General features: G+C 40.4%; 1 protein-coding gene across 1 annotated transcript in view; it reads right to left on the bottom strand.

The window, feature by feature from the left end:
- LOC142204547 (pendrin-like) overlaps positions 1-14,827 on the bottom strand; it is a 93,053-nt gene that overhangs the window by 19,325 nt on the left and 58,901 nt on the right. Inside the window, exons 5-11 of the mRNA XM_075275863.1 lie at positions 13,263-13,373; positions 12,371-12,546; positions 8,231-8,395; positions 7,062-7,214; positions 5,478-5,560; positions 3,667-3,814; positions 2,367-2,480 (exon numbers count right to left, since the gene is read on the bottom strand). Coding sequence (XP_075131964.1) covers positions 2,367-2,480; positions 3,667-3,814; positions 5,478-5,560; positions 7,062-7,214; positions 8,231-8,395; positions 12,371-12,546; positions 13,263-13,373 — 950 coding nt within the window. The remainder of the gene's footprint in view (positions 1-2,366; positions 2,481-3,666; positions 3,815-5,477; positions 5,561-7,061; positions 7,215-8,230; positions 8,396-12,370; positions 12,547-13,262; positions 13,374-14,827) is intronic.

Raw genomic sequence — 14,827 nt, 5'->3', positions numbered from 1 at the left:
GTGTTCAGACAATTTTGTAATAGAGGTTGCAGCCATTACACAAACAAAGCTTTATGGGCCGTCACTAGTAGTGTCCTTTAACATGTGGATAGAGCATGGACAAATATGTTTGGCTGAAAAGGCATCAAGAAGGGTTTGCATTAGGAATTGTGATAGGCCTGTCTGAAAAAATGCGTCTTTAGTTTGCGTTTGAAACTGTAGAAATTGGGAGTTAATCTGATTGTCCGGGGTAGAGCATTCCAGAGAAGTGGTGCAACTCAGGAGAAGTCTTGTATATGAGCGTGGGAGGTTCTGATAATAGAGGATGTAAGTGTTAGGTCATTGAGTGAGCGGAGAACACGGGTTGGGCGGTAGACAGAGATGAGGGAGGAAATGTAGGGAGGTGCGACATTATGGAGAGCCTTGTGGATGAGGGTGATAACTTTATATTTTATTCTATATTGAATAGGCAGCCAATGTAGCGATTGGCACAGACCAGAGGCATCGCTGTAGCGTCTAGCCTGGTAGATGAGCCTGGCCGCTGCATTCAGAATAAATTGTAGAGGGGAGAGTTTAGTGAGGGGAAGACCGATTAGTAAGGAGTTACAGTAGTCAAGGCGAGAATGAATCAGAGAGACAATAAGTGTCTTTAGTGTATCTCTCGTAAGGAAAGGACATATTCTGGAGATGTTTTTGAGGTGGAGGTGACATGAACGTGCGAGTGATTCAATATGAGGGGTGAAGGAAAGGTCTGCGTCAAATATGACCCCAAGGCAGCGGGCATGCTGCCTAGGAGTTATAGTAAGGCCTGAGACTGCAATGGATATACCAGGGACAGATCTATTAGATGGTGGAAACAGTAGTAGTTCAGTCTTAGAGAGATTTAGTTTCAGGTAGAGCGAGGACATGATATTAGAGACAGCAGAAAGACAGTCACTGGTGTTCTGTATGAGTACAGGGGTGATGTCACGGGAAGATGTGTATAATTGGGTGTCGTCAGCATAAAGATGGTACCTGAAGCCAAATCTGGCGATGGTTTGTCCAATGGGGGCTGTGTAGAGAGAAAAGAGCAGGGGGCCTAGGACCGAGCCCTGAGGAACCCCAACAGCAAGGGAAAGAGGGGAGGAAACAGAGCCCGCAAATGATACGCTGAAAGTGCGGTCTGAGAGATAAGAGGAGAACCAGGAGAGCGCAGTGTCATTGAGGCCGACTGAGCGGAGCATAGTGAGGAGGAGATGATGGTCAACAGTGTCAAAAGCTGCAGAGAGGTCCAGAAGAATAAGAAGAGAGAAATCGCCATTGGATTTAGCCGTCAGGAGATCATTGGAGACTTTTGTGAGAGCCGTTTCAGTAGAGTGCAGAGCGCGGAAACCAGATTGTAAGGGGTCAAGAAGAGAGTTAGCAGAGAGATAGCGGATTAAACGAGAATAGACCAGGCGTTCCAAGAGTTTAGAGATGAAGGGGAGGTTAGAGACGGGTCGATAGTTAGCAGCACAGGACGGGTCCAAGGAGGGTTTTTTCAATAACGGAGTTATAACAGCATGCTTGAAGGAGGATGGGAAGATTCCAGAAGAGAGAGAGAGGTTAAATATTTTAGTAAGGTGAGTGGTGACAGCAGGCGACAGAGATTGGAGAAGATGTGAGGGGAAGGGGTCACTACTGCAGGTTGTAGGGCGAGATGAAGAAAGTAGCTGGGAGACTTCCTCTTCTGTAACAGGTTCAAAAGATGAGAATAGACAGTCTGAGGTGCAATTGGTGAGGGGATCATTGCTATGGTAGGTGGTGGGATCAATGCCACCTGGGGCTTGGGCAGTAATTTCCTGACGGATCTTATCAATTTTAGCATGGAAATACGTGGCCAGGTCGTCAGCACTAAGGTCTGTGAATGGCGTCTGTACCTTGGGTGTGAGTAAGGAGTGAAAGGTTTCAAAAAGCCTTTTAGGGTTGCTGGAGAGAGAAGAGATGAGGGCGGTGAAATAGTCTTGTTTGGCAATTTTATAGGTACATCTAATAAGTAGAAGTAAGAACCCCTTTTATCATTGTTTAGGTCTCAATACATTGTAAAATGAATCCTACAAGTTATGTCAAATGTTTGGGACAGATGTAATTGACCCCTCCACAAATGCCACGTGGTTAACTGACTCAGCAGAGACTCTTTGGGACATTAATTGTGCCAAAATGTGCATACTACTCCATGGACTGTGTGACTATTGACAGACATGCCACATGCCAGTTGGCTAGTAAGGGTAATTGACATGCCAAAAGTACATATATAGAGAACTTTTTTTTTGTTTGTGTTTTTTTTTAAATTATTCAGTATCAGACAGTTTATTTAAGTAAATACTGATCATCTCCTTCATAATCAAATCACTATGCATTTTGCTCACCTGGGTTTTCCCTCCAGTGCTTTCTTGCACAGCAGACCGAGACAGGGCAGTAGTGGCACAAAAGCAAGAAAAACAACCGCTGAATATATTACTGACTCCAAATGCAATAAATTCCTGAAAATAAAACAAAATGATGTATTACTTTTTGATTTATTATGCTTTCTACTCACATGAAAAATATATTTTTGTTATACGTTCTATACATATTTAGATGTTAAATCGGTCATGTTACTACTAATGTTGGATGTAGTTACGTACTACTTATAACCATCATTAGTACATACCGTATTTTTCGGACTATAAGACGCACCGGACCATAAGACGCACTAAGGTTTTAGAGGAGGAAAATAGGGAAAAAAAAAATTTTAAGGAAAAAAAATTGGTGAAATATTTAATAACCTAATAATATAATATTTCACCAATGTAAATAGAACCGGGGGCTTTCGGACACAGGGATACCAAATGTGTATGTGTTTCACAGTAATGTTTTTGTTTTATATGTATTCTAGGGATATGGGGGTGATTTGAACATATATCTCTATCTATCTATCTATCTATCTATCTATCTATCTATCCGTCTATCTGTCTGTCTGTGTCTGTCTGTCTTTCTGTCTATATCTAATCTATTCTGTCTTTCTGTCTATATCTAATCTATCTCATCCATGGATGGAAAGAGACACCCTGCAGTGAAGCTATGCAAGAAGAGAAAAAGGGGCGGGCCAGACGGGTGAAGGAGGTGTGGTTTTCTAAGCAAACTTGAAAACATGCCTCTTTCACCTGTCTGGCTCGTCCCTCCTTCACTGCCTCTCAGATCTTGCTCCTGCAATGATGCCACACAGACAGGGAAGTAGGGGCGGGCCAGACGGGTGAAGGAGGCGTGGTTTCAAGCTTGCCGAGAAAACCACGCCTCCTCCTCCCGTTTGGCCCGCCCCTCCTTCCCTGCCTGTGTGGCTTCATTGCCAGAGCCAGATCTGAGAGGCAGTGAAGGAGGGGCGGGCCAGACGGGAGAAGGAGGCGTGGTTTTCTCGGCAAGCTTGAAACCACGCTTCCTTCACCCGTCTGGCCCGCCCTTACTTCCCTGCCTCTCATATCTCGCTCCTGCAAAGACGCGACACAGACAGGGAAGGAGGGGCAGAGCAGGCAGGCACCGTGCTGCTCTCCTTTTGATTCACACAGACGCTGCACACGCTGCATTCGGACTATAAGACGCACACACATTTTCCTCCCATATTGGGAGGAAAAAAAGTGCGTCTTATAGTCCGAAAAATACGGTAATTACAGTCACATTATTTTACTGTACCTGATTTCCATCAATCTCATAATTATACTTTATGGCATAAACTTTCCCCAAAGAAACAGCAAGGGCGTATGCCAAAATTCCAATTGAGAAAGCTGGCACAATCATTTGTGCAAAGAGATTGACATCTGGTGCCACCGGTGGTATGAAGCTACATTTAGAAACAGAGAAAATTATTTTCAGACATTATTTAAACAAAAGTAATTCAATATTACAAGAACATAATAAACAGGAGGATATGTGTAGTCTTTCTACTCCTTTAAAAGTACCACAATTATGGAAATTGACATAAGTACCAATGTAAAGGGGTTACCCAGGGTAAATTAAAACTTTACCCCTACGCTAAACCCAGGGTTGGCGTCAGCACACGGCATAGTCGGGCAAGTGCCAGGGGGCCCACAGAGCCTCTGGGGGCCCCCTGGCACTTGCCCGCCCCAGCACAGAACGCAGGTCGGCAGGCAGTTCCTGCGTGATGTCACTCGCTTCGTCCGGCCGCAGTGGCGCACAGTGTCCCAACTCCCGCCTCCTACAAGCATGAACGACAGGACCGAGTATTCATCAGGGGGGAGAGGGAGGGGGGGGGGAAGAGGGGAAGAGGGGGAAAGAGGGGAAGAGGGGGAGGGGAGAGAGGCAGGGGGAAGAGGGGGGTATGGAATTTTCAGCTGTTTTTATTAGGGGGTCTCAGTACAGACCCTTTAATAGTGTCTCAGCAGAGGCTGTGCCTAAGAAAAGTAACTACTGTTAAAGATCTAGCAAAACTTAGCATAAAATGTTTAAAATTGTTTAGAAGTTTACAACTCACAGAGAAGCAAATTTTTCAAAAGTTTCCCTGATATTTTGTACTCTCTATTTTGCACTAGTGTTTTTCTAAATAAAATATTTGGGTCTCTGTGGTACCTGCTGTTTTACTGTCGCCACATGATTTGCTTCACAAGGGGGCCTACGGAGGCTCTGTCGCCCAAGGGCCCATAAAAACCTGGAGCTGGCCCTGGCTAAATCCCTCCCTCCGCCTAACTTCTAATATACTCTATTTTTTTTTTTTTTTAAAGTATATTTACCAGCAGGCATATTTTCTGATTTCCTGGTGACGTTCTGTTTCGGCGTTTACTGAGACAGGAGGTCACCAGTACTCCTCTCTCCCTCATACTCACCTACACTGACTTCCTCTTCTGCTGGCCATCACGTCTTTCACAAAGCAGCCAGAGAAGGCGCCTGCGCAGTAGAATGACGGCAGAAGTAAAATCAAGCAATCTATCAATCTATTGCGCATGTGTGGCTTTTGCCAGCGTTCTATTGCTCAGGTACCAGTTCCGGATCCCAGGCAAAGAGGCAAAAGAAGGAACAGCGGCACCACAAAGTCATCTCCAGGACGAGAAGACAGGTAAGTATGAGGGGGTGTGGAGGGGGTTGGTGGACTGAATTAGGTAACTAGGTAGGTAGATAGGGCTTGTAGTCCGCAGGCTAGCTAGGGAAATGGGGGGGGGGGGGTTGTGAGGGAGGAAGCGAGAAGGGGGATTTGAGTGAACTGCAATGCATCATGGTAGTTGTAGGCTAAGACAGCAGGAAGCTATCCATGTAAACAAATGCAGAGGATATCAGGAGCTCCCAGAGAAAATCAGAAATCACTCAAAACACTGCTAAAAGTACTTGGGTGCACCTATTAACCCAATAATAGCACTAACAGACCTTTTTTAAAAATATTTTTTTCACCAGAAAACCCCTTTAAGTCATTCTGTGCAGTATAATTTTAAAATCAACTGCTATAAACTGAAACTACAACATAAACATCAACATAAATGAGATCTTTTACTTACCCACTTGGAACGTTCTTCACAATGGCAGCATTATAAGTCTCCTCTAGGTTAACTCCATATGAAATTCCTGTTGCAACTATTGCCTTTAAAGCAAAGGAAATTAAAATACAGACAAATGGATGAAACTCATTTGTAACACTTAATAGGGCAGATATAGTAAGCAAAATGTTCCAGACTTCTGTCTAATGTGTGTTAAACAACTAGTATACTGTACGTGCTGTGCATCACATTTATTATGTGTTTTGGTTTGGAATAATTAGAAAAAAAGTGTGGCTGACTAAAAAGAAGGATTCATTTAACTGTGTGCTGAATACTGGCACAAAGTAAACTAATATATATATATATATATATATATATATATATATATATATATATATATATATATATACAATGTATTTGGAACGTCTTCAGACATTTTCACTTATGCTAAAATTAAAAAAAAATACTCCTGTTTCTCTGAATTGTTCTGCACTCAATACCAGACTGACAGTGTGACTGCTAGAAATCTTTTGCTAATTAATTGAAAAGTAAAACCTAAAATATTGCATTGAAATAAATATTGAAACCATTTACTCAGTATTTGGTTAAAGGGATTCTATCATTAAAAAAACGGTTTTAATGATAGACAGAGCAGAAGAAAGGCGGCACTGTGCCCCCTGTGCTTTCTAAGTGCAATTAGCATAAAGAAGAAAAGAAATAAAAATTCAAAAACGGCAGCATGGACATTCAAGATAAAGGTAAGAGATGTATAGCCTTTATAAAGGCTATTGCTACATTCCTTTAGTTTTAGGCTAAATCCCCACGGGACGACCCACAGCTATAAAGCACTGTGGGAAAAACCGCAGCGGCAACGCATTGCAGCATTTCCTGCAGTACTTTCCTCCACGGACTTTCTGTTACAATTATATCTATGGCGAAGCCGCTGGCGTTTCCGTACATATAATTGACATGCTGCGATTTCCAAAACCGGTTTTGGAAATTGCAGTGTGTCTGCGCTGCGGTTTTTACCGCAAAGTGGGGATGGGATTCGCAAGATTCCCATCCACTTTGCAGTTACTGTAAAACGCTGCAATTTTTCCTGCGGGGAAAAATCGGCCTGAAACATTTTTGATAGAATCCCTTTAGGTAATTTTTAGGCTTATCTATCTATAAGTTATGCAAATTGTACAAGAATTTAGCAATGGACACTAGTTGGTCAGATTGAAATTTCCATTCCTTTCAATGGGATTTTATCTTGTGTCCGTTTGTGTCCATTTACACCTATTGTCTGTCTTTTCAAGCGGACAAAAAAATCCTACATACAGGACTTTTCTGTCCGTTTGAAAAAAGTTGAAGTCTATGGGCAACGGACTTCTAACGGACAGTAACTGATAGCCATCAGTTACTGTCCGTTTGTGTCTGTTTTGATAGATGTCCATTTTTTTTTTTTATTAAACGGACACCTTCTGAACGGAATTCAACGATAGTGTGAACCCTGCCTTACACAGCATTAGTACATCTGTTCTACGGTTTTAATAAATAACACACTGGCTAGATAGGCCAAACCTGTATCTAAATCTAATCCTATACACAAAATTGACTTACCACAATGACTTCAATGGGAATAGGAATGCGCATAATATGTTTATATCTCTCATTAATGTCTTTCACAACCAAACATAACACTAAAGTTATCAATCCAGCCGTAAGATCAGCAAAGTTTGTTTTACTAATGTTGGCAAAGATATCAATGCTCGTCTAAATAAAGAAATAAAACAGACAATTAGTATGGCAATAGTATTAAGTGATTTAAATATTACTTAAGGTAATTTAGGAGTACAGAATAATAATTTTATATATGTCAATGATTACCTTGGGTAAAGTTATACTTTTACAGCTTTTTTAAGCTAAGTCATCAAACTAGATAGTAAATCTGCTATTGCTGATGCTGTCACTCATGTCTGGCACATATATCCTTGTGTATTTCCTGGTTCTGCAAAATACTGCAGGGATAATACTAAAATGCATCTTCCAGGACCTTAGATAACTATGGGGAAGGCAATGGGGGCATGGTGGCCAGGCTGCGACGGGGGGGGTAGCCATGAGCAATATGTGAGAGAAGCTGGCCATAAGAAGCAGATTATGTGAGTGGGAGAGGAGGAGCAGGGAGACATTTTGACAGAGGAGTTAGGGTAGAAGAACAGAAAAGCATGACTTTGGCTTAGGTGAGGTCACATGGTTGCTCTCAATAGTATCTGCAGGCAGCAGAGAGAGACCTGCTTACAAAGCAGCTCAAGCTATAAGAAAAGGTCACATGGTGATCATGTGACTTACTGAAGAAGGAGAACAACAGGATAACAAAAGACACTGTGAATAGACAACTATTACTATTAGGGGGATGAACTTTCAGACAATAAATTGTGAGAGATTTACTATGCTTTGCACACCAGTTTTTCTACTTTTGTGACGCCCTTGTCATTTTCTGGAAATGGGGCGTGGTGCAGGGTGTGATTATTTATACCAGTTGATTGGTGAACATGATCCCTGAAACTATGCCAACTTCCAGCAGATGTAGAAGAAAGGGGGACCAGAGATACCAGACACAGCCATAAGCAAGATACTGTTGGTTCTGTTTCAAAAATAGCAGGACAGCTAGCTACGTAATGGAGTTGCACAGACTCTACAACAGTACATCAATTGGAAATCTTAATGCAGATAATTTACAATGACTACTGAACTTACTTATCACTAGTTCACAATTACAGAGCACTTACATAAACCATTGACAGCACACCACTGTAATTTGTTGACGGTATGTTGAAAATCAGTTTGATCTGTGAGATGAGAACTTGGACTGCAGCAGCTGTGGTAAATCCTCGAACCAATGGATCTCCCAGGTACCTGACTACAAAGCCAAACTGTAGTGCTCCTAATGCAAGCTGGTAATAAAACAAGGAAAACATAAATTAACTGATAAATCCTTAACCAAATATGTGTAAAGTTTTGCACTTAACAAAACGGAAACACAATGCAGCCTCTCCGACATGAAACCGTTTTTGTTTTTTTTTGGTACTGACACAAAGTCCTGCATGTCCGACTTTGTGTCAAGGCAAAAAAACCTGTTTCATGGTGAAGATCCACACACTGCATATGCACACTGGCGGTTTGCTTTAAACAGACCACTGGCAAGCTGTCCCTATGTAGTTTTGCCTGGCTTTTCAATGGACTCACAAAGGGCGGACAGCGGTGCTAGTGTGAACACCACCTTACAAAGACAGTCAAGTTGTAGACACTCTCTTTAGATACTATATCTGAAAATAGTGTTTTGTTAATAAGCTTTTATTGATTGTGTCATGATGAGTACAGTTAGCAAACAAATCCTAAAGATATATTGTCTGCTGCCAGATGCATGACACAGTGTAATAGCTATTAATGGTATTAATAAATCTTACCATTATATAGCTGTTATTTTTATTACAGCTACCCTATTATCAGTAGGGGGGAAAACTAGTTAGATACAGCGAAGCACCTGTGTAAACGGTATTTGTGTTGACATGTATTTTTTAGAGCAAACATTTTATAATTTACTGCCCACACACCAAATCCAGAGGAAATAAACCACTGCGCCACAATCTTTGTTTCATTTAGTTAATGTGATTTTATAAATGTAATCAGGATTATACAGGTTAAAGTCATTCTTCAGACTATTTCATCTCCCCACTTGCTTTTGCCACGCATATCTCCGAATATAAACAGCTTGACAAAAAAAACTTTGTAACATGACTATGTCTTTCTGTGCAACACTGGTGCTCTACCCCGGACAATCAGATTAACTCCCAACTTCTACAGTTTCAAACGCAAACTAAAGACGCATCTTTTCAGACAAGCCTATCACAATTCCTAATGCACAAAATTGTCTGAACACTGTATAAGCAATGCCGCCCCTGCTACCTCTTGTGTCACCCCCTCTACCTCATAGATTGTAAGCTCTTTTGAGCAGGGCCCTCAGTCCCATTGTGTGAAATGACGTTCTTTGTTATGTATGTCTGTATCTGAACCCTATAAATTGTACAGCGCTGCGGAATATGTTGGCGCTATATAAATAAAATGTATTATTATTATATTATATTATACAATCATATTGACCTTAATTCAACAATGTTCATGGTGTGGTTGCTCCTCTCTGTATTGACAGAGAATGGATCTGCTGGCTGTGTGGATCTAAATGAGTGAAGTCACAAGGTAAATGTGGCTATACAATATTTTTACTCGTATGCCAAATTCATTAAATTAAGAAAAACATATATGCATCTTAGAGGGTTGTCCAGTTACAGCAAATAAATGGTACTGTTTGTATGATGAAGAGTTAAACAATTTTCCATTCTACTTTTTGAATTAATTCCTCATGGTTTTCTTGATCTTTGCTTGCTGTGAATTTACCATTTACTTTCAGTGGATAAAAATCAGTCCATGGTCATGTGATGTACACCGATGCACAGCTCATTATTGTCATAGCACAGTAATCAGAGCTTGTAATGAGCCATTCGCCTATGTGTCCATCACATAATGATAATACATTTTATTTAAATAGAGGCAACATATTCCGCCGTACTTTACAAATAGCAGGTTCACATACAGACAAAATAAGACATTTTAGAGTAATGAGTTAATTCAAACATTGGGATTGAGGTCATGCTCGAAAGAGCTTACAAACTTGTGTATGGTAGAGTTGGTGACAAGAGGTAGCATTTCTTATACAGTCGTCCAGCCATTTTTGTAATAAAGGTCATCTTCATAACATATATAAATAGAGCTGTATGAGCTGTCACCAGTTAGTTTTTATGTACAGATGGTGCCTGGACATGTAAGGTTACAGTCCTTAATGCGGGAGCATGAACAGCGGAGGGTTAGTTTTAGGGATTCTAAATGTGGAAAGGATTAGTTTAGGAATTATGATAGGCCTGTCTGAAAAGATGTATCTTTAGGATGCGCTTGAAACTGTAGAAATTGGGAGGTAAGCTGACTGTTTCAGAGAAGTTGTGAAACTTGGGAGAAATCTTGAATACAGGAGTGGGAGGTTCTGATATTAGAGCTGTAGCGTCTAGACTGATAGACGAGCCTGGCCGCTGCATTCAGAATACCGTATATGCTCGAGTATAAGCCGACTTTTTCAGCACAGTTTTTATGCTGAAAAAGCCCCCCTCGGCTTATACTCAAGTCATGCAGCACAGGACTGCAAGGGTCTTGCATAAATTAAGTGAAGGGGGAGTGTCCTAAAGTGGTTGCTACAGTAATGGTATAGGACACTCCCCCCTTCACTAGCAAGAGAGATGAAAGCCCGGGAGGCGGCAGATCCCTGCTCCTGTGTCTGCATCGAGGAGAGGAAGAGGAGAGTGAAGTGAAAGTAAAAACACAGGTACATACTGGGATTACAATTCCTATTCATGTCAGGCATTTGAGGTTATTAATTTAGTTTTAGTAACTCCATGTGCCTCACATTAATAGCAGTTAACCCCATCATGTCCCTCACATTAACCCCTGTGTGCTCCATATAAGGGTTAATAATATGTGAAACATATGGAGGTATTAATAAAGTGCCTTAATAATGTTTAATGTAATAATTATTACCTCGATGTCTCTCACATATCAGTAACTCTTATGTGAGGAGCACAGGAGGTGAGGGACATGATGGGGTTAACTGCTATTAACCTGAGGCACATTGAGTTACTAAACTGTAATGCACATGACCAGACTTTTTATCTGCAATGGTGGATAAAATTATGGCCTATTACATTTCAATGGGCCTGTACACATAGATGCCGTCGCTTTTGCAGCTGTGTGTCCAGGACAAATTGAAGAGCTGCAACTTATGCAGCAGGTCCTATATGTGTCTGCATTTGCAGCCCTATCAATTCATTTTTACTGTAAAGATTGGTGATCAGTTAATGTAATTTTATTGGTATCTATTTTAATTTTTGAAATCCCTCCCCAGGCTTATACTCGAGTCAATAAGTTTTACCATTTTTTTGCGGTAAAATTAGGGGTCTCGGCTTATATTCGAGTCGGCTTATACTCGAGTATATACGGTAGATTGTAGAGGAGAGATTAGAAAGGGGAAGAACGATTACAGTCAAGAGTGAAATAGGGCAACAATTAGATTCTTTATTGTTTCCGTGGTAAGGAAAGGGCAGATACTGGAGATGTTTTTGAGGTAGACATGACATGAGTGTGTGAGTAATTGAATATGGAGGTATGAAGGAAAGTTCTAAGTCAAATATAACCCCAAGGCAGTAGGCATGCAGTAGGCATACTGCCTCAGAGTTATGGTAAAACCAGACACTGAAATGAAGATATCAGGTTTAGGTTTTTTAGATGGTGGAAATAGCAGAATTTAAGTCTTTGAGAATTTTAGTTTCATATAAAGCGAAGATATGATTGATATGATTGTTATGATGTTAGAGACAGCAGAGAGTCAATCACTGGTGTTCTGTAGTAGTGCAGGGGTGACATTACAGGGTGAGGTATATAGTTGGGTGTCACATGACCTTCACCTAATTTTTATACACTAAAATTAAACGATAAATCACAGAAAAACTGCAAATAAGCTCTGTACCATGCAAAAGTCCATATTATTTTCTGTGGCTATATCTGATACTGTACTTTAGGCTCTTTCAGTGAACTGCAAAGAGTGGCACATCCATTGGAGTTGCAGCAAGTTTTTAAAACCCCATGCACATATAGTAGATTCTTCTACTATGGTTTTAAAAGCACGCTATGGACTTTGACAAAATTTGTAGTGGATTAGCAGCAAAATATGTTGCCACATATGAACATACCCAGACAATGCTGTGCCACTGAAAAAAGATAAGCAACTCTACTGGATATGTCAAGCACAAATATATAAAATATATTACCTGTATTATTCCAATTAAGAAGCTCAAAGTGCTTGATATAACAACTCTGGCAGCATCCCGGGCTTCATAATCTATCTGTGTTCCATTTAATGTGGAATTAGCAATGATGAATTTTTCATCAGGAGCCATTGCAAGAACAACTTGTCCAACCATTAAACAGATAACTGGGAATGGTCCTGTTGGCAGAAATGTTTACATTCATGAAGTAATGTCCAAATCAGAACATATTTAATTTTATCAGAAATCTGTCAGAAAACTGTTAGGGCTCAACGTACCCATCAAGGGGGTACAGAGATACTTCAATATCTGTTTACTCGCAATTAGAGATGAGCAAACACTGTTCGGATCAGCCGATCCGAACAGCACGCTCCCATAGAAATGAATGGAAGCACCTGTGACGCCGGCCGGCCGCCGGCAAAGTCAGCGTCACAGGTGCTTCCATTCATTTCTATGGGAGTGTGCTGTTCGGATCGGCTGATCCAAACAGTGTTCGCTCATCTCTACTCGCAATCCTAGAACTTTCTTAAGACTTAGGGCCCTACATTATTTTCTATTCAGTTATATCCAAGGCACGCAATTCTATTGATTTCCACAGAAACCCAAGTAGAAAAATCTATATCCACTTCATATATTGTCACCACTAACTAGATTTCCCAGCATCTCTTGTTATTTATAACCTTATGTCTGGTAACCTTATGTTACATATAAGGCTGCTCTACTCTGTGACATCCATCAAGCACAAAAAACAACAATAGCTTCCATATGAGAACTAATATTTCTGTAACTAATAGCCATCTGATTGCTATGTCCTAACTCAGGAACAAAAGACAGGGGGTGTTATGGCTGTAACATTGTGCATTGTTCGTTATATATGGCCTGTACACAAACCTACCTACTGCAATATGTCTGGATGTTCCCAAGAAGAAGTATGTCAAGATGGGAAAGAACGAGGAATATAATCCATATCCCACTGGAACCTCAGCAAGTAGTGCAAAAGCCAAACCTGTGAAGAAAAAAAAAAAGGTACTACTACCATTCTCAATAGAATCATAAATCTACGACAATGATATAGTTCTGTTTCCAACAAATAAAGTGATGCTCTGAATAGCGATTAAATTACATTGCATTAATATTAGACAGGATTAGTGAATGTGCCCCATAGAATCTATAAAGAATGATGTTAATAAATGTTATACATGATCATTTATTTATAATTTAGTGAGCCATTAAACAGATAAAATTGAGATTGAAAGTAATACATCAGATATACTGTAAAGGGAACATGTTGTAATGCTGGTTTAGCAGAATTGTTACTAGTTGGTTAACTCCTTTGGAGAAGCAAATATGTTCATGTAGCATTTCTGTAAAGCTGATTCTTACACTCAGGCTATGATTGGAATTATATGGGAGACAGCCCTTCATATTACTACAGCTCAGTATCAAGCAAAAAGTCAAGGTACAGTACAGAATGCGGATGATAACCTTTAAACTGCATTTTACAGTTGATATGTAGAATTAATCTACATAAAAAGTTATGCAACTTTGTAGATACATTACATTTCTTATCTTTCGTGTGTGGTGAGTTAAAGGCTATATTATAGTCCAGAGTTGCTTTTCCAAAACCTCATGGTTGCTACTAGAAACAGTAAAATTTATCAATAGACACTCCCAGGAGCTTAGCTGATTTTCTATAATACATTGACAATCAAGCTGACCTAACAGATAAAATAACTGTGAGCTCTTGTGTTATTTATGTACTTGAACTCCATTTAGATATATGCATCTTTAGATATGCTGAATGTGCATGTCCGCTATCACAGGAAGAGAGGGATAAGCAGCACATAACTACCAGACACATGTCTTCATGCATAAAGCATCCATCATGTTTTTCCCTAAATGTCAGGGAAACGTTTAGCTGCTGCTCAATAAACAGAACACACCAGAAATGAAACTACTGTATAATGTGTAACATACATGATTCCAGCATACAGTAAGCAAATAGGTGACTGTGTACTGAAATAGTGGTACAGCATACATGTATACTGTATGTATACCATAATTACCGTAAACAGGAGGAAGCATCGATTGTCATTGCACAGGAGATGTAGTAAGAGAAATCTGAAATAACATCTCAACCTCAGGGAGGGCACTTTGTAGGCCACGGGAACTATGGTGAATCATTGGGGATACCTCATATCTGGGAGTATTTAGTGGGGCAACCTCTGTTCTTATAAACTTTTCTCAGATGGGAGAGTGATGTTAAGCAGGTTCCGCCTATTTGCCAACCACTGCAAGGCGATCGCCTAATAAGCCTCCTGCAGAAATATCCTCTCATGGTGTGTCCAGCCCTTCTCAGGGATCAGTCCCAGAAGACAAAACTCAGGGGAGTTCAGGATCTGACTATCTATAACCTCACTCCAAGATTAGGAAATGTACAAGCAGTTCCATATAGAGTAT

Source organism: Leptodactylus fuscus, chromosome 5, assembly GCF_031893055.1.
Source record: "Leptodactylus fuscus isolate aLepFus1 chromosome 5, aLepFus1.hap2, whole genome shotgun sequence".
Taxonomy (NCBI): domain Eukaryota; kingdom Metazoa; phylum Chordata; class Amphibia; order Anura; family Leptodactylidae; genus Leptodactylus; species Leptodactylus fuscus.
This window is presented reverse-complemented; position numbering and strand designations above follow the sequence as displayed.